The 27,802-nt window shown below is 41.7% G+C and overlaps 1 protein-coding gene across 3 annotated transcripts in view; it reads left to right on the forward strand.

Moving 5' to 3' along the window:
- il1rapl2 (interleukin 1 receptor accessory protein-like 2) overlaps positions 1-27,802 on the forward strand; it is a 451,036-nt gene that overhangs the window by 404,075 nt on the left and 19,159 nt on the right. For all 3 annotated transcript variants that reach the window (XM_038699673.1, XM_038699671.1, XM_038699672.1), the window contains exons 8-9: positions 10,155-10,287; positions 21,399-21,544. In XM_038699673.1, coding sequence (XP_038555601.1) covers positions 10,155-10,287; positions 21,399-21,544 — 279 coding nt within the window. The remainder of the gene's footprint in view (positions 1-10,154; positions 10,288-21,398; positions 21,545-27,802) is intronic.

The raw sequence follows: 27,802 nt of genomic DNA on the forward strand, positions 1-27,802 counted from the left end.
GTGGGACTGAGGGGGAACAGGTGGGTTCAGGCGGGCGGCCCGAGGGCAGGACATAGAGGGAACGTGAGACCTCAGGTGGACGGAGGCCATGCAGAGGGGGAACCGGTGAGGTCAGGAGGTCGGGAGCCTGAGCAAAAGTCCACAGGGGGCCGAAGAGAGGGTCGACGGCAAGGACCGGAGGCCCCAGGAGGCCATCCACGGGGCTGGCGGAGAAGACGTAACTTCTCCGGAGGTCAGGCAGGGGGCAGACGGGGCGATCACCGGCGGAGTAGGAACCAATCGATCCCCCAACTGGGCACGAGGGGCAGGGGTCGGTTTGGACCAAGGGTAGGTGGCGGGTGTTGGTGGGAGCCGTGATGGTCACGTCTCTTCCGATAGCCACCACGGAACCCTGAGAAGATGGCCAGGTGGGTTCCCTCAAACAGACGGTGGGGGTCAAGTGTGGGGTCGGGTGGGTAGGGGGAATGACCGCAGGGAGATGCAGGGAGGTGCTGGAGGCTAGCGGTGCTAGCAGGCCAATGATCAGGATTAGGCTGGGGGCTAGTGGCGCTAGCGGGCCGGAAACCTGGAGGGACTAGCTCGGAGGTAGCGGCGCTAGCGGGCTGAGGGACAGGCTGGGGGCTAGCGGCACTAGCAGACCGAGGATCAGGCTGAGGGTTAGCAGGCTGGGGATCCGACTGGGGGCTAGCGGCGCTAGCAGGCCAAGGGACAGGCTGGGGGCTAGTGACGCTAGCGGGCCGGAGACCAGGAGGGACTAGCTCGGAGGTAGTGGCGCTGGCGGGCCGAGGGACAGGCTGGGGGCTAGCGGCGCTAGTAGGCCGGGGATCAGGATTAGGCTGGGGGCTTGTGTCGCTAGCGGGCCGGAAACCTGGAGGGACTAGCTTGGAGGTAGCGGCACTAGCGGGCCGAGGGACAGGCTGGGGGCTTGCGGCACTAGCAGGCCGAGGGACAGGCTGAAGGCTAGTGGCGCTAGCGGGCCGGAGACCAGGAGGGACTGGCTGGAAGCTAGCGGCGCTAACAGGGTGAGGAACAGGAGGGACAGGCTGGAGTCCAGCGGCGCTAGCAGGCCAGGGATCAGGCTGGGGGCTAGTGGCTGGAACCTGGCAGGACAGGAGGACGCTTCCCAGTCTGCAAGTTGCACGTCAGGAACACCACCGTAGGCTAGCGGTGCTAGCGGTGAAGTGGAAAAACCTGGTCAGCCACTCAGGGATAGAGTCTCTCTACCTGGCCAAAAGTCAGAAGAGCCCTCTTGTAGCCCTCATGACTCAACTCCCTCCAGTTCTCCTCCAACTCCAACAACTCAATGCAGAGTTGATTCGCTGCCTCCTGGATGGTGGTTGCTGGGTCCATTTGTGGCTTGAATCTATGTCAAATTACAGAACACATGTTTTTTGTTACGGTTAATTGTTACTAATTGTACCAAGTAAGAAATGTTTTTACAGTATTAAACTTAAATTTAAAAGTATTTTCTTTTGAATAAGACAAATAATATTTGTGAAAATACAGTAAATTCCTGAATGTATTGGAACAGTTTTTTTACAAAAAAAAAACCCAATATTTTCTTTAAAATAACAGAAATGTTTTGGTTATTTACCTACAGGTTTTTCATGTTATTTTACATTACACATTGCATTTCAAAAATATAGGAAAAAATCTGTAAAATTACAGATTTTTTTTACAGTGTAGTAAATACAGCCAAATCACATTGTCATCATCTTATGCTCATTACAAACAATAATTATTGAAGACATAATATATTATATTATATTTTACAACGTTTGTTTTCTTACCATTTACTTTGCTTCCCTGTAAGTCTCAGCAATGGAAGAGCTATAGTTTATTAGCTTAGCTCGGCATAAAGATTGGAAGCAGGTGAAAACAGCTCATTTTGACATGTTTGTGAATGGATCGAACAAATATTCATGCTAATTGGTGAGCTTGTGCTAGTAGTAAGCGGATTTTAACCTTCAGACAGAGCCAAGCTAGCGGTGTTGATGATAAATTAAAATACTGGTCTGGTACAGACCAGGGATATTCATCCACTCATCTAACAGTTGAACAATTTGTTCAAAACTAAGACCACATATAGTTGATCTGTCGACATGCAGTTCACAAAAAGCATTGTTACTCAGTGTTTAGTCGGTCTTTCATGGAGAAATCCTTTGACAGACAGGCGGTGATGCATTTTGCATTCCAAGTGTGCACATCCTACGGAAACTCACAAATTACTAACCCATGAAAATGACCTCAGAGCACTAGACACAGTATGAATGACAAAGTGATTTACAGGAAAGGGCAGCATGAAAGCAGCACAGCAACGACCACTTGGCAACAAAGATCGAAAACAAATCGTTCCAAAAACTCAAGGATTAGTATTGAAATCCTGAAAACTGTCGTTGGCATAAATGATGGGATTTTGGAGGAGCGTCACTGCCACGTACACAGCTTCCCTAAAAATAGCAAGGATTCAACATTAAAAAGGACTAATTTGTTAGAGGCAGGATGTCTGTAAATAGACTAAATGAAAGCGTGAACAGCCTCCCAGGTTACAGCTGAGCTGCCCACTTACTGACACGTGGATGTGTGTGTGTGTGTGTGTGTGTGTTTGGCCTGAGAATGTGAACGTGCACTGCTGTATCTGAGTATTAGGCCACAGTGTGTGCGTGTGTGTGTGTGTATGTGTGTGTGTGTTTGCGCACACGTGTGTGATGCACCATCTGTATTGCAATGTGCAGCTGTGCTCCCTTGGAGCCCAAGACCTAAAACTCAGCTGTTACCTAGACAACCCTCATACACCCCCCATACCTGGTCCACACACACACACACACACACACATACACACACACTGTGTTCAAACCACCTAAATGTCTTATACTGTTTGTGCTTTTATATGAGCAGATGGACAGAGACATATTAGATATGAGGTACACATATTTCTGAGCCTACTGTACTTATGGGGTCCAACAGCTTTGTGGGGATCAAAATGCTGGAACCCACAAGTTTAAAGGGCTGTTTGAGGGTTAAGACTTAGTTTTAGGGTTAGTTTAGGGTAACGGCCAAGGGAATACTTTATGAAAATGGTAGGTCCCCATTACGAGAGCAAAACTGTGTGTGTGTGTGTGTGTGTGAGAGAGAGAGAGAGAGAGAGAGAGAGAGACAGAGACAGCGAGATAGAAACAGGGAGAGACAAGCAGATGGACAGTCTATGTTTCAGTTTCAGATGACTTTCCCCTCTGCTCGTGTGTGTGTGTGTGTGTGTGTGTGTGGTTGTGTATGATGTGAAGATGATATCAGTCTCTACTGAAATATATATTTTGCAGAACTATATCTGTGCTGCTTTCAGACAGACACACTCCTTTTGTGGTAGACACTCCCATTGGCCAGGATCAGGATAAGCATAGAACTACAACAAGCTTGAGATAAACTAGGCTGCTCTGGAGGGGAGTTATTCCAGACATCCCAGTTAAAGCCTCACATTGGTGCTTGGCAGTTTGACGACTTCCAAGACTTGTTAGGACATAAAACTCTCCAGGTTTTGGTTAATCAGTACAAAAGATGAGCAAGTAGGTTGGAAAATATCAGGAGTGTTGCCTTAAAAAAATCCAAAAGCAGTGTCTGCAGTGCAATGTGCATGTGCCCTAACTCTGCTAACAATCCTACAAAGCCATGTGCCGCATTTGATGGATATGAAATATGACATTACAACACAAAATGATGCAGAATGGTGATGACCCATTCAATATCAAATTACTGCTCCCTATAGAGTAAACTTCTGAGTATTATTTACTAATGGACTATTGAATAAGTGACCAAGGGGGTGATATCGCACTCAGCTGTACATTTACTTACTTTATAAGGTCCCGGGTTGGAACCCCGGTCGTCCCGACCTTTCTGTGTGGAGTTTTCATATTCTCACCGTGTCTGTGTGGGTTTCGTCCAGATGCATCATCATGTTAGTCAATCAAAAACATGTTAGTTTCTCCAGTCAGTGCCATTGACCAGTGACACTGGCACAGATCTGTAGTTGGTCCTCAGCCGCTGCACAGTGGCTGCCCACTGCAAGTACCTTTACCTTACCTTTAAAAATTATAGCAGAAAGAATACTTTCAGATGGAAATTTACACAGGTAAAAATAAATTCTTTCTCCGAATTCACAGCACTATAGTCATTTTGATGTTAACGTGTTCCTCTGGGAATTCATGGTGTTTAATTTTGATATCATTCCGTTTATCCATTTTTGGTATATACATGTTTTATTTCATTTTACTGCATTCTACTGTCCGTCACAAACATCCCCCACTCTGGGCCTAGAAACTAAAATAGCTTTCAGCTACATGTGTTATACATTGTCCCTTTCAAATAGACAAATAAGAGCAATTATGACCTTTCTGTAACCCAAGTCTTCTCAACCCCTCCTGAATGTGTCTAGTCAGCCCCTGAAGATCCAGGCCTTTAGGTTGAGAACCACTAGTTTGAGACAAGCGTTTTAAACAAAATTTAATATTGGTGCCCCTCAATTAAAGCCTGAGAACACTGTTGCTCTGGAGGAGCTGTCCGGTCTTATTAGGGCCGCCACCGTTTTCCTAGCAGCGCGCAGTTCTTGCAGAATGTTTGCAGCTCTACAGCACCAAAGTAAGATTTAGGTGGAAAGGATCAGTGCGTTGGTTAAGTCCATGTCACTGGAGCATGCTGACAGAATTAAACAATGTGCTTATGCAAGCCTTGCCTGGCTGCGGCTACCGAAGCTGTCAAAAGTTGCTAGGTTCTTTGCTGTAACAACAGATGGGCAATAAAGGCAGTGCACAGAAGGTGGACGCAGAGGCAGAGCAATCATCCCACAACAGTCAACTTTCTGTAAGTCAGCTGCCTACCTGTTATGTGATGAGAACATTATGTGATGAGGGGTGTGATGGTGTTTAGTAACCTTAGACTCTATGCTAACAGCCCTCATACCCTGGTACAAGGGAGAGATGCAGGCATGCAACATGAACAAGAGTTACAGTATGGGGTTCTGTATATTCAAGCCTGTTTCACTCCAAAATCATTTCATCTCTCAGGGGCATGTTGTATCATTCACCTTCTACTGAACGTTTTATTTTATTTAATCATACCCAATTGTCTCTTTTGTCTTTCTTTACCCTCATGCAGCTGTCTATTGCGTTTATTTAGTGAGTCAAAAACCTACTACTGCATGACCTGGTAAATTAATATCTCTAGCCTGTCTGGGCTGTTTTAACTACTCTGACTGCAGTCAGGGTGTAAAAAACCTTCCAATTGTTTGATCCGGCGAGCTAATTAAAACCACCTCTATACCGGCTGAACACACTGGCTCCACTGCTCTCCTGACACCACTGGATTTCCAGGGAAAAGGGACAATTCAATTCAAAACCTTTATTTAACGTTGATGATAATCTTGGTGGTAAGTAGGCCAAGGTTTAATGAAGGGGCTGAATCACAGATGACAGAAATCTAACAATGTGTCACTGTCGAAGTCATAATTCAAGTCTATTAACTTAGGTCCTTTCTTGTCACACGTACTTGTCAAGTCAACTGATACAGGATTCCCTCAGTGTGTGTGTGTGTGTAAATCCAGTGTTGATTCATTTCCCTTGTTAAGATTTGTCCTATTTCTCTAGGTTTACTGGGCATCCCATCAAACACATACTAACATCCACACAGAAAATATCTCACAGAGACCGAGGTGTTTTCGGTATGGTAACACTCCAGGTAGAAGGTTTCTATGCAGACAGAGAGGGTAGGAGAGAGGGGGAGTGAGAAAGAGACTGAAAGGAACAAAATGATAGGGGCGAGGGAAATAAGGAAGGAAAGACAGAGGAGCGAAATAATAGCGGGAAAAAAACCTCACACAGACAGAAAAAGAGGAAAGGAGATGGAGGAGAGAAGACAGGGAAACATGGAGAGAAGGAGAATTTCTTTAATGATGAGAAGACGTGAGAACAGGGAAACAAAGAGTGACAAGTGAAACAGACTAATGATGTGGCAAGTAGCTGCAATAGTTAACAGAGGAAGACGCACAGAAGACAGACTCTGTGTTTCTCTGTCCCTTCCTCTCACTGTTCATATACCAGTGTTTCCAGGAATTTGGGATCTTGCCATCGCATGAAGTGATGTAAACCATAACAGCTAATGCTCAGGTAATAGCACAGTTGGATGGGGTCTGATTTTGTTCTTCAGTGATTACTGTGAAATTCATCAATTTGAATGTGTATCACAGAATGAATGTGAATGGTTTTTAATAGTTCTTTGGTAGACAATGACTTGGGATGTTATTAAAACAGCATAGTACAGCACGTGTCTCATTTCTCAGGTTTGGTTCTGAATTCATTTTGATTTAAGAAATAAGTTAAAATTGGTTTAGACGTAACTGAATTTAACTGCATTTTGGTTTTCTCTTTACTGCTGCCTTTTAAGCTTTACCACAATGTATCAGAAAATAACACAAGTTGAATCATGCTTAAGCACAGCTAATTACAGTGGGTTTAACAAAGCTTTTCCGCTGAAAACAGTGGCTGGAACTGAGAGACTGAAGACCAAAAAAAAGATCTGAAACTAAAACGCTCTGTAGAGCTGAGGGGAACTGCAGAGCTGGGTGATGAATCTTTGTGAGATTGTCGCACTAAGCGCTACCGTTCAGATTTATGGATACCAGTAATTCAATCCGTCATCGATTTATCAAAAGTATAAGGTATTACTGCTGCTTTAACACGGCTTTCTTTGACCATCGCTTTGTGATGGTTTTTAGTTGAAGCACTTGTACCTTGTACTGTGTTCTTTGTTATTTTGTTTTGGCTCATCTGGTTGTGTGAAGATAAACCTAATTCAACAGTGTTTTAATTAAAATAATAAAAACATCACAGTAGAGAGACACTACACACCAATCACGTTCATTGGAGGTTTGTTTCATTTTGTTTGGTTCATCTCAGCCAGGTGAGAACAAATCAAATATTTAAAAAAAATAAAATAAAATAAAAAAGCTGTGAGATTTTTTTGCAGTGAGAATGTGGTCTGAACCAACAGCAGGAAACGACTTCAAAACACAAGACTTTACAGGGAGAAGGAAACAGATGTCGATGTCTGATAACCAGCAGTTCCTCTTGCTTGGATAGCTGCATTAAAAAGGAACCAAGGGCAAACTAGTCTGGATGGATGCTCACATTCAGCTGCTTCTTTATGTGCATCTGCGTGTTATGAATGTCAGAGAAGCTACATTAAAGCACACAGACAAGTCTGTCGGGCTGAACTTAAGTTACAAAGACTGGAATCAGATCACAAGTCATGTGACTTTTGTTTACAAACTCACTTGTGATTGGGCAGAGCGAGTTCCTCCAGTATGCTTCACACCAAAGGAAACAACGTCTAGGTGTGATCGCACTCAGCAGCAGTGTGAAACCATGATGCACCAACTTCGAAAAAGCTCCCATCAATCATTTGTACAAAGTCTTTCTTTGATACTAATGACAAAACACAGTACCAACTTTTTTTTTGAGGTCTTATAAACACCCTGCTGCTTTAGCCACAAATAGAAATGATGACTCATCTCAGCTGAATGAGACTGGATTTCAGGACTGGTAGCTCTGATTGAGGAAAACTGATACACACACACAGTCACTCACATTGAGCACAGAGTACACACACCCCCATGCCATACAACTGCAAACAAAGTTGATGATTTTAATCACCATAACATGCTGAGAACACAAATACACCCTCAGGGTGCTAATCAATTACTGCGGAGTACACGTACACACACACAATCAAGCTAAACTAATTTCACTCTAATCCAGATTTTTTTTTTCACCTCTTTCTGCAATGTGTGTGTGTGTGTGTGTGTGTGTGTGTGTGTGTGTGTGTGTGTGTGTGTGTGTGTGTGTGTGTGTGTGTGTGTGTAGTACAGGATGCTGCCTGCCTCCGCACAAAGGCAAGCAAGCACATGAGAGCCCACCAACACACATGAAAGATGTATGAAGCTTTGCAACCATTTCATCTCTTGGCATGTTAGAAATGATCATGTTGAGAGACAGACGAATGCCTAAACCTTCTGTCCAAGGAAAGTTAAAGTCAAGGGCAAAACCTTCTGTCCTCTCCCCTTTTTTTTCATCAATCAGGTTATGTGATGCAATGAAACCCAACAGAAGGCAATCATCTGACATTTCCAAATGAAAATAGCTGCATTTTGCCCTGACTGATTCATACAACCCTTGTTTTTATTCAATCTATAACCAGCTCGTGAAAGTTTTTACCTTTGCTGTGGAAGCTCTTTCGAAAATAGCATTTTCATGGATTAACTTGCACAAGGACAGGGACAAAAGTTGCATAGCACCACCTGCATTTTTTCCCCACTCTGCATAAAAGGATCGTCTACAGTAAATATCTAAAATGTGCTTGTCTTGACAACAAACACACAGATATCCACACAACGTTAGCATTCACTGTTGGTTCTAGACTGTGCTGATAGAGCTATCATTATGATAATACTGAGGTCTATCATAATTATCTGCTAATTGACTGCCTAACGAGGTAGCACTCATTAGAATGCTCATTAATACTCCATCATCGTCATTGATAGCTGTAATCACAGAGTGGTGGTTTCAAGGTCTTACACGAGGGTGTGTGTGAGCATGTGTGGATACAGTCTGCACACATGTGGGCTTTAAGTGTGTTAAACCACAGAACCTGTTGAATTTAGGCATTCCAACACAAAGTACATAAAGGGCCTATAAAGTAGCCCATATTTAGTCTATACAGCTATTTCACCCGAGTTTCCCTCAGAACGATATTAAAAGATCCCACACCTTAGCTCTCCTGCTAATGCAGGAAGCAGCATGCCCTTAATGAAGCGAGGCAGACAGTAAGATGAAGGTCATCACGGTGGATAGGGATATATCGGACTTTCAGGCATGAGACCAGACTTGTGTGACCTGTCAAATACCTGGAATTAATGTATGCCTTCTTCTTAAGAGTGATATCTCCCAAATCTTAAACATGCCACACATGTGCAGATATTGTAGAAAGCGAGAAGTTCAGCATTGGCACAATTGTCCAATGTCTAGTCTCTTAATGGGGTTAAATTTGGTCTTCTGATGTGATATTTTTGACAGGTAATTCAACACTGACTCACACTGTTACTGCAATTGGTCTCAATTAAAATGTCACAACAATCAGTTTTGTTTTGACAAAAAAATATAAAAAAAGAAAATCCCAACAACGCTGAGATCACTAATTGAGGTGTGGCCAGTGTTGCTAAACCTCGTGTAACAGCAGTTTTCTATTTAAACAGTTCATTCTACTCTCCATTATGTAAGGGTCTATTCAACTAAAATATATTTTTTCAAAGTTTGCTATTTAATAATGCATACACTATAGTTATGGTGGTTTTATTTGTATTTTGTGCTAAGATTTCTGCTGTGGCCACCACTGCAATGAAGGTGAATTGATTTTTATTTGTGTTGCTAAAGGCATTGGAAAGTCACTATTTCATAGTAAAGGCAAAATATTTAACTGGGTTGGCAGCAAAAGTCTGAGCAGCGCAGATCTGGAACCTGGCCAAACTATCTTCTTGGCTAGTTACCACTATGAGTCAGAAAGGAAAGTATGTTAGTGTTTTTTTTGTCATTTAAATGAAATGACCATTTGCACAATACTTTTATTCCTGCTTTGTTGACACAGTTGTGCTCCACACGTTGAAATTTTGATGAAATGAGATGACTCTTACATGATAAACAGCAGGTTCGGGCACAGAGAGCTTTTAATAAAAACTCTTTCTAGGCTGGCATCCCTGCCACCAGGATTGTCTGTTGAGCCTTTAATTATTTTAGTTCCCCAATTCAAGGGGCTCCAAGGAGGCAACCTGCTGCACACCTACTAGTCTGAGGGGGGCGGCAAGCTTCCCACCAACACCTGCAAGCCTCTGCACAACAACAATAACTTAATTTAATCATGATGCTCCATTTTTCTTTTTGTTAATCTCTTCTTTCCTTAGAATATTCAGTGTGTATGGCAGTTTTCATCGCATATATGAAAGCACACAGCATGGACTGCAGTGCCTGTTTCAGCTACATCACAGTAGGACTGTTTTTGTTGTCTTTCAGTACGTTGTTGTCTGTATTGTAACAGTGTTGTGTTTTGTATTGCAGGTATGCCTCTCAGTCTAGACTGCAAGGCATTTTTTGGCTACAGTGGAGAAAACAGAAGGCCCATTATCTACTGGATGAAAGGAGAAAAGTTTGTCGAAGAACTAGCTGGACATATTAAAGAAAGTGAAGTCAGGTAAATACACCTGCATCCAGACTAAATATGAATCCACTTCAAGTCATAAATGTACACCTATTCATTTTCTGGAGGACAGGAGACAAAATAAAGGAACGACAGTACACTGAAAATGAACAAAAGTTGAGTAAATACTGAACACATAATTGTATAAAATTATGTTTTTTGTGAAGTTGCTTTTTCACCACTACTGTGAGACAATATCAATTATAGCCTGTCAAGTTTACAGGTTTCTATTGTTAATTAATTTCTGGAAAGACTCCACTCCAGCTGCACTCCTTACACTGTCAGTATCTAATTTGCTCTCTTATGATTTATGACTCATTGAGGGTTCTCTGACAGATTCCCTCTCAACTTTCCTAAAAAAATTCTGAATACTAATAATAAAGTTAAATTGAATTCATTTTCTCCCCTATTGGGACCAATTACATTGGGCTCTATTGGGAAAAGGCTGATTGTCTGCGGGGCGTCAAATATCACTACCTGCCAGATCGCCATGGAAACCATCAGAACACTTACAGTCGTGTGTGTGTGTGTGTGTGTGTGTGTGTGTGTGTGTGTGTGTGTGTGTGGGAGAGAGAGAGAGAGGAACTGCAAGTTGTGTAGTGCTTGGGAATGTTACTTTAAAATGTAGATACACCTGCTTAAAATGGTTAGGTAAATACCAATTATTACCAATTGACCCTTTGCTACGCCACGCCCCTAATACGCAGCTGGCCAATCACAGCACAGTAAAGGACTCGCTCTAACTGAGGTCCGACACTTTTGTGGCTGCTGTGACTCTAATACAAAAGAAGTCGTTTCCTAGCTTTTTGTTTTTGCTGTATTTTTCCAAGGTCAAATGCTGTTCCTGTCGCTACCCAGAGAGGTTGAAAGGAGAAGTATGATTTATTGTCTTTCCAAAACCTAAAACAAATCCAGGAAAATGTAGGATGTGGATGGTTCCTAATGTAATATTAGTTTGCTAGCTAACTTACTGAATATAACGTTATATAACCCTACTGTTGAGCTTTTTAATGATTGTAATAGTGAACAGAGACCTACCCAGCCGTACAGGAACAGTGTTAATATTGTTGTCCTCTCTCTCAATAGTCAGGTAATACAGTGGTTCACTTTTACACTGTGATCGGTAGGCTTTTGCTTAAAGTTTGAGTCAGTTTGACAGCCTGAATAAAACCTTCAAATGCACAATGCAATGCTTTCTGAGAGTGCTTTTCCAAAAATTAGACAACATTTCTCCAGGGAGTGAAGTATAGACAGTGGCATAAATAAAAAAGTCCGACAGCTCCAACAGTTTGTCAGACTTAGCAACAGTGACTAAGGGAACAAAGGTTCAATTATCCATTTACCTCCAAAGTGTATAAAGGGACAGGTCATCTGCAATTACAATATATTTTGTTGATCATAAATTATTATTTATTTCATTTTCAGCAGCCTGTATGTCTTTAGGGCAACAGCTTGTTCATTTTGGATGCTGCGAATGATGATGTTTTCCAAGTTGCATGTGGTTTCAGGTGCTACACAACACTTTTTCTTTTTAAGTTTCTTTTTTTTTTTTTAGAATAAAAGAGCACTAAACCCATGATAAGCTCTGTATAAGTATAGTTAATGACTATGGTTCTGCTGTTTTTCAAACTGCCTGCTCCTTTTTTTTAACCTTCCAAGCATCTCTTTTAAGCAGAGAGAAGGATTTTAAGGAAAATGTTGAAAATGTTTAAATCTTTGTGCTCTGTGCAGGGGGTAGAGATGGGACAAGATATGCAGTTTTGGAGCTCATGAGGCGGGCTAGGCGGACTCTAAAACTCATCCTGTTAATACTAGTTTGCTGCAGTGCTGCAGAATCACTGAATTGAATATTTAATTTATGCACCGACGTATCCACTACCATTGCAAAATCAGCAAGCAACAGTGTTATGTGGCTGTACAGCACATTCAGTTCAGTTCACTTTCATGTATATAGCGCCAAATTATGACAAAGCAGGGCACTTTTTAAATAGAGCAAGTCTAGACTGTACTCTTTATACTATCATCATCTACTGTATATGATGATTGAACATTACACTTTAAAGGAAAACTATGGTTTATTACAAACTTTTCATAGCTCTCTACATCAGTTGTATTATTTGTTTGATTTGACATCAACATCACTAAAAATAGGTCCAGTGGGGCAGCAAAGATTGTAAATAAGTCTACAGTTTTGCCAGATTAGCTACCACTTTATGCTGAGCTAAAACTAAAAGTCAGGTCACCCGTAATTTAGTACAATAGGTCAAAGTTCAAAGTTCAGTGGCAAGTCTGACACGGACAAATCAGATATCTACAGTGACTACACTGTGGGCTCAGTGCTTTTTCTCTACATTTACTTCTGATACAGCATCCTGTAAATGAAATAGCGTTATAACACGGAAAAGACACACTTAGAATAATTTTAACTTACTCCCTCACACTGACCCGGAATGAGTTAAAGCCATTTTTAAAGTAAAATCAAGACAAAATGTTATCTCTTGCCCAATAGCCAACATATTTTACGTAACAAACAGCCCACCAATACTAATATGAACATTTATTCCTTCCTAAAGGGAAATATTGTTGCCTCTTGCCCAGCTCCCTCCACAGGGAGGTCAGAAGTCAGGGTCAGCTACACAGCAGAAACCCTGGAGCAGGGAGGCCTTCAGTATCTTGCTCTTGGACACTTCAGCAGCAGGTCTGCTTGGTGACCTGCTGGGGCTAGAACTCATGCTCCTTACCGCTGAGCCACTCAGTGGTCTCTGAAAATGTTCTCTCCCGGGAAAACAGTGTTGTAGATAAAGAGAGCAGGAACGTGCATAAGTATTAGTGTTCAAACTTGGAATGAATAATGCCCCTGGTATTAAATTAACCTTTGCTGGTGAGTTTTCCATCTTGCAGTCTAGTCCTCTGGCCACCTCTGATTCAATCACACCGCTACTCCAAATTCAACACTACTGCAGACAGGCTCCTGCTGTGATGCACATTAATCTGGCCACGTTTAGCTCCCGCCACCCACCCAGCTGCAGCACTGGCCATCGGACTGTGTGTCCCTGTCTGTTTGCATAGGATCAAATACTGTGTAGTGCCCTTCATGATAGTGTGAATCTGTAATTACCAATTCGTGTTCGTCTGCAGTATGTGGGAGAACTTTTGACACTCTCAGCTCGTTATTACCGCACCACCAAGAGTAAGCAGCCAGCTGTGAACATGTGTGACGGACAGGAAGTTTCAGGACTTTTTCTCCACAATTAGCCATCAAGTGCTCTCCTTCTGAAAACCTATCTGTCTTTGGAAGATATAATTGCAACCTATCAAGAATTCACGTCTTTGGTCAAAATATGTCCAAACACACCACCAACATAGTATATGAGCAGTATCATCAGTTTTACTGCAGTTGTTGGCACAACTTCAGTGCCGTCCAGCCGCTCAAAATTTCTGCAACTCAGCTATCATAGTTCATGGTTTGTTCATGTGCAATGAATTCATAATTACAATATTTCCACTTGGGCCAGTGCTTCCTTCATATTTTCACTTGAAGGCAGCACTGGCCCATATGTCTAGTGGTGTGGAGAGATTTTTTTTTTACCTGCTTGAAATTCACTTCAGCTGTCCAGTCCAACTGCTGCGAAAGCCTCACTGTTTTAATGTTGTTGTTTTTTTAACCAGAGCTTGTTTTTCAGTTATCTAAAATTGCCAGTGTTAGTTTTCCATGGAGTGTTTTAGACACCCAAATGTTATTGAGACAGTTTCACCATGACAGATATTGAGGTAGGAGAAAAACAACTTTTTTTTAATACTTTTTTTGCACAACAACATGAATATGGTCAAATTAAGGACAGTGGCTACATAGAATTTCAGTGAAGTAGGGTAGGAGAAGGGCTGGGTATTGAGGGCTTTGTAAGTGAAGAGAAGAAGAATGAATCGAATCCATTGTGGGTCAGGGAGCCATTGGAAACAACCAACAATGACTTAATTCTACTAACAAGTATTATCTGTGTAGCCAAACCCGGATTGGCTATCACTGTGCCACAGAGCTCCATTGTTGTCAAAAAGCTATTAAAACACACCAATGAGCCACATTGTTGGACTAGGTTCCTTCATTGCAATGATAATGGGCGGGTATTGCTACTCGAAATCTTCATGGTATCAACCGGAAGAGTCCAGTATTGAGTAGAATCGAAATGTCTCCAGTCAAACCAATACTTCAATCGATACTTTTTTTAGCCAGATCACAGCAAAAAAATACTATTTGAATGGCACGCAAGCAACGCACCAAAAGAAAGAGAAGAGCACGCCTTTTTTCCCCTTATGTGCCTGCACCATAAACTGTATAAAAAGGCACTCAGGCCATGCGTGATTTTAACAGCCGCTCAACTTCGGCTGCGGCCTCAAAAAACATTCTCCAGAGGAGGTCGCCAACTGGGCGAAAATAACAGATATGTTTGCTACCGGGGCTGCAGTAGCTTCAACATCAGCTGCAGTACCCTGCATAGTGCAGGCACAGGCACTTGAAGGAGTAAAAGAGCTGTGGTGGCCGCTGCCAGGCAGAGGAGGAGGCGTGTGATAGAGAAACAGAGTGACAAAGTGACCGTGATGGGCCGAGTGAGAAAGTGAGCAGGAGGAGAGTGGAAGCGAAGCCATAAGCATGGAGTAACTCAGCCTGTAGGGAGGGGGCAAGGAAGGAGGGTCATTTACACTGGGGTCATGGACACTGGGAACATGTAGCCACCACTTTTTGAAAGTATTTGTCAAGCAAAACATAATAAGCTACTGATTACTGCATAATATTTTATTATATTTTTACTAGGGCTGTCCCCCACTAAGGATTTACAAAAAAATAAAATAAAAATCGTCAAGTCCTGCCTACGGAGGGTATGCATTGATGCCACTTCCAACAGTGATCCTTACTGCTTACCAAAGAACCAGTGGTCCAGCTCTTTCCCATTTTAGATGTATTGTTTGTGATTTAGCTAATTCAAGCTAATACTGCTGCTCATCTTTCTGCCACTCAGTGAGCGTAACTGTGTTCTGTGACATCATGCGCATACCCTCTATAGTCGACTGATAGTCGAATCATGTGTGTTTTTGTGTGTGGCAATGGTGGGGGGGGGCATGGTGGCTCCGCTTTAATCTTGAGAAGCTGCAGAGCTGCAGTCTCTATTCATTCAACTTACACTGTAAATTTCCAGCTACACTGAGGCTTTTTGAAGACCCTTTTCTCTCTCTCTCTCTCTCTCTCTCTCTCTCTCCTGTTATTCACAGTCTTGTGCAAAGTTTTACGTGCATGCCGTGCTGCCGACTATTTCAAGTACCCGGCTATTTAAAAACGATATAATATTCTTTGTGTAACTATTTCAACTATAAATATTTTTTCTAAATAGTAGGTCTATTAAAATATATTCTTGTCTTGTATGGACACCAATCTTGTGCAATGTCACATCTCAGTGTTTCATCACACCCCTAATCTGACCCCCTAAATGGAACGATGGTGTATTGGTGCGGGGTGTCCGACCAATTTTGGTGGTCAAAAATGCCAGGGCCGATTTTATGTCCCAGTATAGCCCAGACGTGCAGCCTCTTTTCCTCTGTTTGTGAGTCTTTAGTGTAGTTTAGTGACTTATTAAAACAGAGTCTTTACTTGTTTTAACTTTTATACTGTTTTGGATGTTTGCGACTCACCGCTAAAGGAAAAAGCACTCGCTGAGATCTTTCCATTCAGTTACCAAAATAATTTTCCATTGTTTACTTTCAACACATGTATCAAAAATTACCTTAAATTTGTTTCCCACAACTTATTTGGTCACTAAACTATTTCAATCCTCCTCTCTCATTCAAATGTAAAAAAATTTCCAAGATGTAGTCTTTCCCCATACTTAGTACTACCCGTGAGGATGAACTTATTAGGATGAGGAGCGATCTGACACAATTTCCCACTACTTTTATGTAACAGTTTTTTGAAACAAGAAAAAAATAAAATAGACAACCTTGCTTGTCCATAACAACACTAAAAATAATAATAGGATACCAATGAACTACTATAGCTTCAACAGGTGGTATTTTGTTCAAGGTATCGGATGAAGTACTCTGTTGGTATTGGTATCACTTTAAGGGTACTGGTTTTGGTACTAGTATCATAAAATTTTAAACGATACCTAACCCTAATGGGCACTATTGTCCTACACAATCCACATACACAATCCTCAGCTGAAAAATCTCCCCCATCAAAATGCTGTTTCCTCCTGTTTGAGGAATGTTTGCAAAAGACTACAATGTACAGAAACACTGTTTCTAAATGTGAGCACAGCTAGGTAGGACCTAACTATTCAATGTTTGTACTGAGGGGTGGGAGAGTGTTTGAAGGGAAGGTGAGGAAGAAGGAAAATAGGAAGTGATATGTTTTTAATCAAGGATTTTAGCAAGTCATTGCTTTGACAGTGACCTTTAATGTTCTGCCCTGGTAGACATCGGAGTGATGCACGCACTCAAAACTCTCGTGTAATGTAATCTGTTTGGCATTTAACCTGTTGAGAATGTCACTGGGCGGGCTTATGTTGTTTTTCCGGGTCGGGCTGGGAGACTACGGAAGTGTATAATGCTGGTCACTGTAAACATGTTGCAGCCCGTATATGTTCAGTAAAGGTTGTGAAAGCAGATCTCAAACGCGCAGAGTTGCCCCGCGGCTTCTTATGTGAGCAGACAAAGAGACGAGCGCTCCTCGAGTAAACGGAAGGCGAGATAGTAACCACGGCAACGGCTTCTGTGTGTTACTGTATTCCTTCATAGCCTAGCTTAACGTAAAACTAGTAAAAAAACTAGTAAAACTAGAGTAATGTGCGATATGTTTAGAAGCCTGTCAATCAACTGTGTTTGTACTTGTGATTGGCAGAGAGTTAAGAGGGATGGTTGTTATTATTCCTGCTAGGCCTAAGGGAGGGTGTGTGTGAGGAGAGAGAGGTGAGACAGCGAGTTGGGGAGTTGAAGCTAGCGTGTACCGTTGGGTGACGGCAGAGTTTTTTTGGCGTTGGCTACGGCCCACAGTAGCCTGTATTTTGTTCAGAAATAAAGAACGAGCAAAACCAGCTATCTTCATTTGAAGGACGCTATAATATATTTCAGGGAAGTCACAGACGGCGAGGACCAGTCTCTCATCCATCTTCTTTTTGTGCTGCGTGTCGCGTAGGCTACAGAAAGTTCAAGTCAATTCAACTTTGACAGGGGCGGGCACGTGCGTGAGACGAGCACAACCATGACAGTTTCATGGGAACACGCCCGTATGACCCACAAATTGACAGAAAGCAATCTGCAAATGTGCAATAACTGTTTTGTGTGTAGAAGTAATGCTGTGTTTTTGTGGATATGATTTTACACATCACAAATGTAAAAATACATATTTGTAGATAGTGAAATATTTGCGGATCATAGTACACATTTGTGAATTGTGTTCTGTGGGTTACAAATATTAAAGTCCAATAAAATCTTCCAAAACCGGCACATACTGTAAAGAGGAAGAAAAACTAAATTCTGTGGCCTGGCTGATCTATTTTCTGAAACTAATGCTGATTCTGCACAGGATATGCTCATTATTTCCAAAACCCTGGTGTCTGTTGGTTTGGTTTGGCTAGTCACTATTAATTCAAACCAAATCACCCCATAACAAAGTTAATCTAAGTCAGGCTGAACTCAGCTGGTGGAGAGAGAATATTTCCACTGTACCTCTCTTTCTTCCATATTAATCTGATCCTCTTTTGCCTCTTTCATCCACCTTGAAATTGATTGGCAAACTTATCACTCTGGGCTTACACACTCTGTACCACACGTTGCAACTGAAAATTGGACTTCCTCACAAACAGACCCCAGATAGTTTGGATCCTTAACTTTAGAGCCCAGGTCCAGTATTGGACAATGAAATGAAGGATGTGCTCAGCCCCCTCCTTTTCATGATGTACACCCACGATTGCAACCCCCAACAGAAACAGACACAGTTGTATTTCTTAAGGAATCTTAAGAAGGCAAAATTCCTGTGCCAAGTTCTTATTAACTTTTATAGAGGAGCAATAGAAAGCATCCTGACCGGAATCACAGACTGGCATGGGATGTGCACGGCCCAGGACAGAAGGGCTCTGCAGTGGGTGATTATATATATAACTTAGATTTCATTGGATCATTTTGACAGAAAGCAGAAGGCAAAAGAGCAGTAAATCAAAACATTGTTACTGGGCAGCATTGTAACATCCACAACGTTCATATATCAAACTTCATATTTACTGAAGGCTTGCCACCTTCAACTAAACCTCTCTAAGACTGAACTCTTGGTCATTCCAGCCAAGCAATCTATCCACCATAACATCAAACTACAAATTGACTCCTCAACCATCACTCCAACCAGGGTGGTGAGAAACTTGGGTGTCATGATTGATGACCAGCTGTCCTTTGCAGACCATGTTGCTGCTGTCTCTCGGTCATGCCCCTTTGCTCTATACAACATAAGGAAAATTAGGCCCTACCTCACTCAGTACGCCACCCAGCTTCTGGTACATGCCATGGTTATCTCTCGCCTCGACTATTGCAATGCCCTCTTAGCAAGTCTTCTAGCTTGTGCGGTGAAACCCTTACAAATGGTTCAGCCCAAAAGGACTCATGTCACTCCATTGCTGTGTGACCTCCACTGGCTCCCAGTGGCCTCCAGAATCAAATTCAAGTCTCTAATGCTGGCATACAGAGTGACTACTGGGTCTGCACCCATATACCTAAACTCCATAATACAAACTTACGTTCCTTCTCGGCCACTACGTTCCTACAACGAACGCCGCCTGGCTCTGCCATCCCTTCACACAAAGCAATCTCAGTCCCGGCTGTTCTCATCTGTGACACCACGATGGTGGAACGAGCTACCATCAGAGCAGGGGCGTTCCTCTCTAACTTCAAGAAGCTCTTGAAAACTCATCTCTTCTGAGAACACTTCCTCTTATAACACCTCTCCTAACTCCTAACATCTAACATGCACTTCCTGTGCTCTTCTTCTTCTATCCCCTTACAATTATCTCGTATTGAATGCACTTTTTTGTATTGATTGCACTTTTTTGTTAACTCTTTCTTCCTTCCCTAGGTATTTACCCCATTGATGTGATATGTACTATGAGCTCTTACTAGTATGTATTGTCAGTTGTAGATCTGTAGTTGATGCTCTTTTGATGCTTGTATGTTGTTCCTCAAATGTAAGTTGCTTTGGATAAAAGCGTCTGCCAAATGAGTAAATGTAAATATTAATGATCATGTACAATGGGGTTTTGTACAATGGGGTTTTGTACATTACTACATCATTTGCATTTAAGTTTCTATGTTTGGAATAGAGCAAAAGGAAGGGTAATTCCATTTTTTTGTGTATCATTTTAACATTTCTGTATATAACATTTATTTTTTGTGAGTAGCACAAATGAAAATACACAGTTTATACAAGCCTGTGCAAATAAATGTACCTTATAACCTTGTTTTCATTCCCTTCGAATTCAGCCATGTCATCATGCAAATTTAAAATGTAATTATTTTTCGTGTTTAAAGTTACGTGCTCTTTACATTTTTGTGGAAGCGACTTTGAAATTATTTCTTAAAAGGGCTTATACTGTATGTAACATCACCTGTTGCAACATATACAGTAAATACAAATTTTCATATTTGGTATGTAATACTGTACTGTAATTATTGCTTGTGTTTTTTTTATGTGGTTCTTACATGTCAACCACTACCACATTCATGTTGTGAAAATTAAACTTCCATGCACTGTGAATATTGTTTAATCTAAAAATGTAATGCTGGCTGCAGACACAAGCCTGTCCAAATTTGTCTTATTTCACACTCCTCACACCCATTTTATCTGGTCCTGTTGCGGTCTAAGACAATTTCCTCTGAGGTTCAAGCCGTGATTCCTCAAGTATTAGAAGCTGACACTGAGTTCACTTCAAAAGACACTGGCTTTGATTTCTCCACATGTAGAAGTAGTCTGCTTGAGTTTGGAGGGTGCTTTCTTTCATTAGCGTCTTTCCAAAAAAAAAAAATCAATAAAAATAATTGCAGAAGTCTAATGAATAGATTAAACTGTGTGTTCATCTGTTCTGACATAAGCCGCTAATGTGACAATACCTGGATAACTAGTTATGTGCAGTGGTAACCTGCATTTCTTCCAAGTGTTAGCATATCATTAGCTAACTGCGTTTTTATGTGGGTCACTTGTTGCATTACAGTCTGTAAGTGCCTTTTTACATCAACAGGAAATGAAACGGTGGGATTTATGAATGACATTATGTGAGGAAGCCGAAAACGTAAACAGAAAACACTGCTCTTACCATTTACAATCACCGCTAATTAATGTCCTCTCTCATCCCACACTGCATCATCAATAGGTCACTTTCTCACACAGACCCTCAAAAAGGTCCTTGAGTTCAGTTTTAACTTCCTCCCATCCCCACATTAAATGAACAAAATGAAGTGGAATGGAAACTGAAATTGTGATGCCACTGGACCATCTGTGCTGACTGCTCTGAATTTGCCATGTCAGCACAGTTAGTCTGATATCAGATATCACTGGTTATGGCTGAATCTGACCTTAAGTCAGGCTTAAAGGTGGACGTCATGACCCAAACATCAGGTCAGTCTCCCTCTCCTCCTCCCCTTGCTTTAGAGTATGACCTCACCATAAGGAGAGAGGCTTTTTCCAGCTGTCGCCAATGTTTTCTACACATGCCTCCTTGCTCCCTCGGTCCTCTTTTTTCATCTGCTCTATACTCCACACTGCTCCACTCTATTTCTCCTCTTCTCTGTCTCCCTCTTTTCGCTTCTCATCCCACTCCTTTCACAGGTTTTGGTGGAGCCACATGTTTACTTCTCTCCTTATTCCCAGACTCTTCCTGCCTCTCATTTTTGTTCTTGTAGATTATTTTTATTTTATTAAGTAATCTCGGAGAAACTTCCTGCTAATCCATTTAATGTTTCATAAATGTTTATGTTCTCCTTGTCTTCCTTAAAAGGTTTTTAAAGGAGTAATTTTGGGGACAAAGAGATGTTCCTGCTGTCAGTGACAATTGTGTCCACTTTGTGTGCTTGTCCAGGATCTTGAGGGAGCATTTAGGGGAGAAGGAGGTGCAGCTTTCCTTAACGTTTGATGCTGTGGACGAGACAGACCTGGCCAACTACACCTGTTACGTGGAGAACCACATAGGGAAGCGCAGCGGGAGTGCTATACTGCAGAAGAAAGGTAGTTTACTCTCTCTTTGTCTTTCTCTCCCTTCCTCCAATTGTTGTTAGACAGAATTTAAGAAGTGCCTCAAATGTAGAGAAAACCAGCCATTATTATTTTTCATGTAACTCTTGGCAAGAAATCATACAAGTATATTTCCTAAAATGTTAAACATTTACTCTAATCACATTAAACATTAACTAAAGTAAAACTTGTTTCTATCCACAGATAATTTACTGTCAAACAGACAAGAAAACACGTAGTCAAGTTCTGGATTTAAAGCTTCCACAGTACATTGTCCCAAAAGCAGTCCTTTATTTTTTTACCCTGACTTACTAAAAATAAAACCGTATCTGCTCTAGTTATCTGGGACGTATTCTATTTCCCTTTAAGATTCTGTTAACAAGGAAGCTCAGGAGCTGATGCTACTTTTATGACTCAGTAAATATTTGTGGATGTCAACAGCTTCTGACATAATTAAGACTTTAAAGGTGTGCTGTGATCAAGAAGAATTTGGGTAGCTGCTCTTGAAGAGCTGACAGAAAGAAAATAGTACCACATATATAGACTCTCATACAGGCCAACAGAAAATGCAACTGAAAAGATGTAACAGTATTGTGATTGACAGCTGATCTCCAGAAAGTGTGGTGAAAAAAACACCACAGCAAAGAGTGCTGAGCAACACAGATGGAGACAAAATAAAAAACACAGGATCTCATAGTTACCGCTTTGAATATATTCAGCTGAAAAATGCATGAGGGCACAGTTCCCTTTGTAAAACATTTGCAGCAGTCCTGCGGTATCTTGCCTACCATCTGATGAGCAGAGAGAACGGGCCTGGTTGAGTCAGAGGCCAGAACCCAGGGAAGCCTAGTGAGACAAAGAGAAAGAGAATAGCCGAATGGCGCTGGAGGAGGAGACGAATTGTCTTTGTTACCTCAAATCTCGGTGGAAGAGAGAGCCGCTTGAATGCCCGGTATATGAAATAAATGTATGTAATGCAGAAAAGCAGGGACAGCGAAAATTGGGGGAATGTGGAAAGAGATAAACAGGCACAGAGACAGCGGGAGACAGAACGAGGCAAGAAAATTGAGAACAAGGAAGAAATAATATGCGGACCGAGAGATGAAGATAGGGAAGGTGAGGGGTGTACAAGGAAATCGGGAGAGGCGAAGTGAAGAGAAAAAGAGAAAAGAAGAGACATCGGGGGAGAGAGGAGGACTAAAAACAGGTCTGTCTCTCTCCCTGCCTGACTCCTGCTGAATGCCCTGGGTGTCACATCTATCTTACTATACTTAACTAGCACCCTAGGGACTCTCACACACAAGCACAAGCACACACACATATACACACACGCCTCCAGAGGGGGTCAGGATGGGAAATGTAGGGTCGTAATTACTTCACACTGTAATTACCTGGATGAACAGTGTGTGCGTGTGTGCGTGTGTGTGTGTGCGCGCTCGCGAAGATTTACACTAAAGCAAAAGGCTGCATTGCTTTGCAGCATTTTCCTCTTATGTGTGTGATCAGACCTGATGCATTTACACAGAAACACATACCCTCCCCTCATGGGAGGCATTAAGTGTAATGGGTTTGTTTAAAAGCACAGTCGTGTATTTCAGACAGCACACTTTACCATACACACATGCAGTATAAAGGAGTGGAATACTCGAGAAGCTAGAACTTCAAACAGGTATCAGTATATGCTGAAAGTATCCCTGTCAGCCCTGCCAACAGCAGCAGAGTGTTTTTACATTTACATTTATTCATTTAGCTGACGCATTTATCCAGAGCGACTCCCAATTGCTATCCGTCTGGAGCAACGATGGGTTAAGTGTCATGCTCAGGGACACATTAGTGGATGGGTCTCTCACACCAAAGGCATATGTTTTATCCATTGCACCATCGCCACCTCTGTGTGTAGATGCTCTGTCACCTTCAAATGAGATCTCCTCAACCCCTTGACGCCAGAATTTATTACTAACTTTACTTTGTTTTCATTTGCTTTCAAGCTGATGCTAAATTAAGTCGAGATTGTTAATTAGTCTATAGAACATAAAAAAATAAATGATTTCAGGTATGATGTAGGTATGATGCAAATTAGCGAGAACAGGCAAAAATGAGAAACCAGTGCTTGCAAAAGGTTCCCAGGTACATACTGTACATGCACAAAGAGGCATTGGGGGAATACAAACGCTATCTCGGCTGCAGTCTGAATGGAAGTGGTGTAATGCGAATCTGTGCAGCGTAAAGGGGTTAAAATCAAGCAAAATATGTGTGAGTCCTCTTTAGGATGTCCGTGTACTGTATGTGTTGTGCACCTACCTGCTTCCTTTTGATTCAAACTGAAGTGGACTTTGAACGTCATTCTAAAACACACTCATGTCTTCCTTCTCCTTCATGTCTCTTTATCATACTTTTCCTGCCTCCCTTTGCCTCCCATTTATTTGAGTATTGGCACAGAGCATGTACAGTACAGCACGGTATTGGGTTGCAGCAACTTTTGTACAATCCACATCTCAATTGTCCCAAAGCTTAAAACTCCTCAGTATCTGCTTCTCCTTATCTACATCTCCTGCTCTGTGATCAGAAAAGATTTACAGGATATAATAGGAGGAGATAATAGCTTTTACCTGAGTCCCCATTCACCAGTGTAATTCACCACCTACAGCACAGTTTCAGTGCAATTATTCTGTCTATGTGCAAAGTAGTTGAGCAAATCAGCAGGCACCAAGATTTAATTTTTTATTTGAGCAAACTTTATGTTATTATCCTCCCTAAAACACCAGTGTATTTACAGATGCTAATAGAGAGTCAGCTGAAGAGGATTCATTACGACAAAAACTCCACTGTCCTTGCATGATTTTGAGAGAAAGTATAGGGATATTTTCAAATATATTTAAAACTTTGAGCAACAAATGACATTGCCTCTTTAAAAAAATATGTTAATTTTGGATCAGCCAACTTGGAGCAGAAACCAGTGCCTCAACAGACAGGACAATTAGGACAGGTTCTGAGGTGATGAGGAAGTAACAACAAAGCGCGACTTCAGAAGAAGACGCAATAGCATATGTAAATTTATCTTATCAGTAGGGAACGTTTATTTAAATATTTGTAATTGTAATACTTTCTTACTATGGCTAGTGGCCAACTATCATATATTACAGTCCACATATACAGTATCTGCACTAATCAGTGTTTTATTTTAACAATGGGTCACATATTTATGTGTAATATGAAACATTCACCTGGACCTGCAGAGAATTTTCACACAACTCTGCTGTATGGAGCGTTTTAGCATCTTCCAGCTCATTGTTTTGGTTTTATAGCTCAGAGCTTTACTTGTTGGTTCATTTGCCAGAACAACTTAACTATAAGAGCAATGTTGTGTTTATAGCTTGTTTTACTGCCATAAAAGGTGGCCAAAAAACTGTTACTTCTGCTTTAAAGCAGGCAGGCACTGGCGTTAAAGGGACACAGTTAATGTTTTGTTGCGTGTTCTCACCATGTCAAAGTTCACAAACTTCCAAATTTGTGAAGTAGGCCAGAGGCATCCGGTGTATTTTTAATGCAGAATTATTAAGCTGATTTGAGTATACTACATCTCTAATGTCGCTGACTGAATCACTAGCTTTTAGCAGTGGAGCAGTGTTGAGTGAAAGCCCTGTTGTCAGCTCAGTCATGATACACAGAAGTTCCTGTGTGGTAAAAAGCTTATTGAAAGACTACAACAGTCACAGCCGGTCATGATGTGATCTCTCTTTTGGAGACAGGTGGTTGCTGACAATTTAACCAAATAAAATGTGCTGAAATGGGCCAGCTTTTGTACTGAGATGAACAAAACTGTTCATCTCTATCCACAACAGACTGAACCTCAAGTTTAAGAGACTGAACTAAGCGATGTATTGAACAGTCATGCGTTAAAACTATATACACAGTCATAGACCATTAACCTTAGAAATGAACAAAACCATTCAAATGAGCAACATCATTTGTAATTTCCACATCTAACACAGGCTACTTTTTTAAAAGTTCACTAACCGGGCTAACTAGCTTGCAGACTGTTAAGGTGCCTCCAGGCCTGAAGCCTTGAAACTAATAGGGTCACATTCAGGCGCCCGGACACAACATGACAACCGAAACAAAGCACAAGTTATCCTAAGTTAGCACAAGTTATCAAAGCTTGATTTCATGCACTGTGTGTGTGATTGAATTAGGGTGTGCTTTCACCCTGCAATGACCCAAGGTAATGGGCTGATGCATCAATGTTGCACGCGTGCACTCACACAGACACACACACCTAGAGTACACACACCATACACATCCACTTATTGTAACTGACAGAGCAGAAAGAGCTGCCTTCAGCCACCATGACGAGAGTCTTACTAGAAAGAAAAATGGAGGAAGAAGGACTGAAAGAGAGGAGGGACAGACAGGGACTTGAGAAACACATAGTTTCTCTGACATCACTCAAAGGTTCCCGAAGTTGTGAGTTTGGGCCTCACCACAAGCTCCAATGTTGTTTGCTTCAACTAGAAGCAAAAAATAGAGATTTGGGCAGTGTAGTAAGGACACCACCAAACATTCCCTTTGACCCCATTTATACTTCATGCACCTTGGACCAATCGGATAGCTATTGTAACTAATGCCACTTTTGGCAAGCACAGACACATGAATAAAGGGATTTGGACCCAAGTGCAGAACACATGCAGTTCACATTTGAGTTTTCTTAATAAACATTATAAAGGTGAACATGTTTACATGATGTAGAGGCAGGCTACAGTCCAAAACAAAGAAAACACATCCAAGCTGGTCCATGCAATAACCCAAAGTCCAAAATAAATCCAAAAAAAAACAGGCACAGGAAATCGGGGAGGTGATTAACAATCCACAGGTGAAACCAAGTGGGGAGCAAACAATCACACACGCAGGAAAAACAAGCAGTAAGTGAAGTGACTAGAAACAAGAGGAGAGGAAAATACCAAAGTAAATCAGGAAACAAAAGAACAAAGGCTATGTTCAGACTGCGGGCCTTAATGCTATATTCAGATTTTTTTCCCAGATCCGATTTTTTTGTTTGACAGTTCACATTATTGTTTAATGTGAACTGTCAGACGAAACAAGGACCCACAGAGGTTAGCTCTGGTTAGCTCCTACTTGCTAATCCTCCCAATTTTCACGGGACTTCAATCATGGTGCCTGCTGATTTGCTCATGTACGTAACTAACACTGATATAAAAAGATCAGATCTGAATCAAAATGGCCAAAAAAAATCAGATTTGGGTCACTTTGGCCTGCAGTCAGAAAGTAGCCAAAAAAATCAGAATCAGCTTTATTTGCCAGGTATTTATACACATACAAGGAATTTGACTCAGGATTGTACATTGTTCACATTGCTTAATAACAATAATACAATAATAAATCAGACACAGGCTACAGTATAGAGAACACATATATACACACTATAAACAAAAACTATATAGACAGATTGAGATAATAGTGCAATGAGCAGAGTGCAAAGGATGCAGGAGTAAATTATTATTGTCGGAGGTGGATGTGATATGCAGGTACGCGTACACATACATGCATACATGTACACATGTACACAGTGTGATGGAGCATAGTGCAAAGGATGCTGGAATAAATAAGTGGATTTGGTATACAGTATATACAATATGCAAATATAACAGTTTGAACAGCTCTGAAATAGAGAACGAGAGAATGAATAAATAATAGGTGGTAGTCAGTAAACAGGTGGCTGAGTAGAGGCAGAGTTACTGGGTTATTGCACGGGAATTGTTCCTGACCCTGTGAGTCAGCTGTTCATCAGAGTGATGGCTTGTGGGAAAAAAACTGTCTGAGTCTGTTGGTTTTGGCGTTCAGTGCTCTGCAGCGCCTACCAGAGGGGAGAAGCTGTAAGAGGTTGTGACCGGGTTGAGCTGGATCTGCAGTGATGTTTCCTGCCCATTTCCTGGATGGAGGGTTAGGGTTAGAGTTTCAAAGGACTTTCAAAGGAGGTCTTTCAAAGGACTTCATGACTACAGATGTCAGGGCGACAGGCCTGCAGTCAGTTAATCCAGAGATGGAGGGTTTTTTGGGGACCGGGATGATTGTGGAGCGTTTGAAGCAAGAGGGAACTTCACACAACTCCAGTGGTCTGTTGAAGACCTGTGTGAAGATGGGGGCCAGCTGGTCTGCGCAGATCTTCAGGCAGGATGGTGACACACCATCGGGACCAGAGGCCTTCCTGATTTTCTGCCTCTGGAAGAGCTGGCG

This window comes from Micropterus salmoides, unplaced genomic scaffold, assembly GCF_014851395.1.
Source record: "Micropterus salmoides isolate LMB-PRFRI ecotype aquatic unplaced genomic scaffold, ASM1485139v1 Ms_hic_scaffold_5, whole genome shotgun sequence".
Classification (NCBI taxonomy): Eukaryota; Metazoa; Chordata; class Actinopteri; order Centrarchiformes; family Centrarchidae; genus Micropterus; species Micropterus salmoides.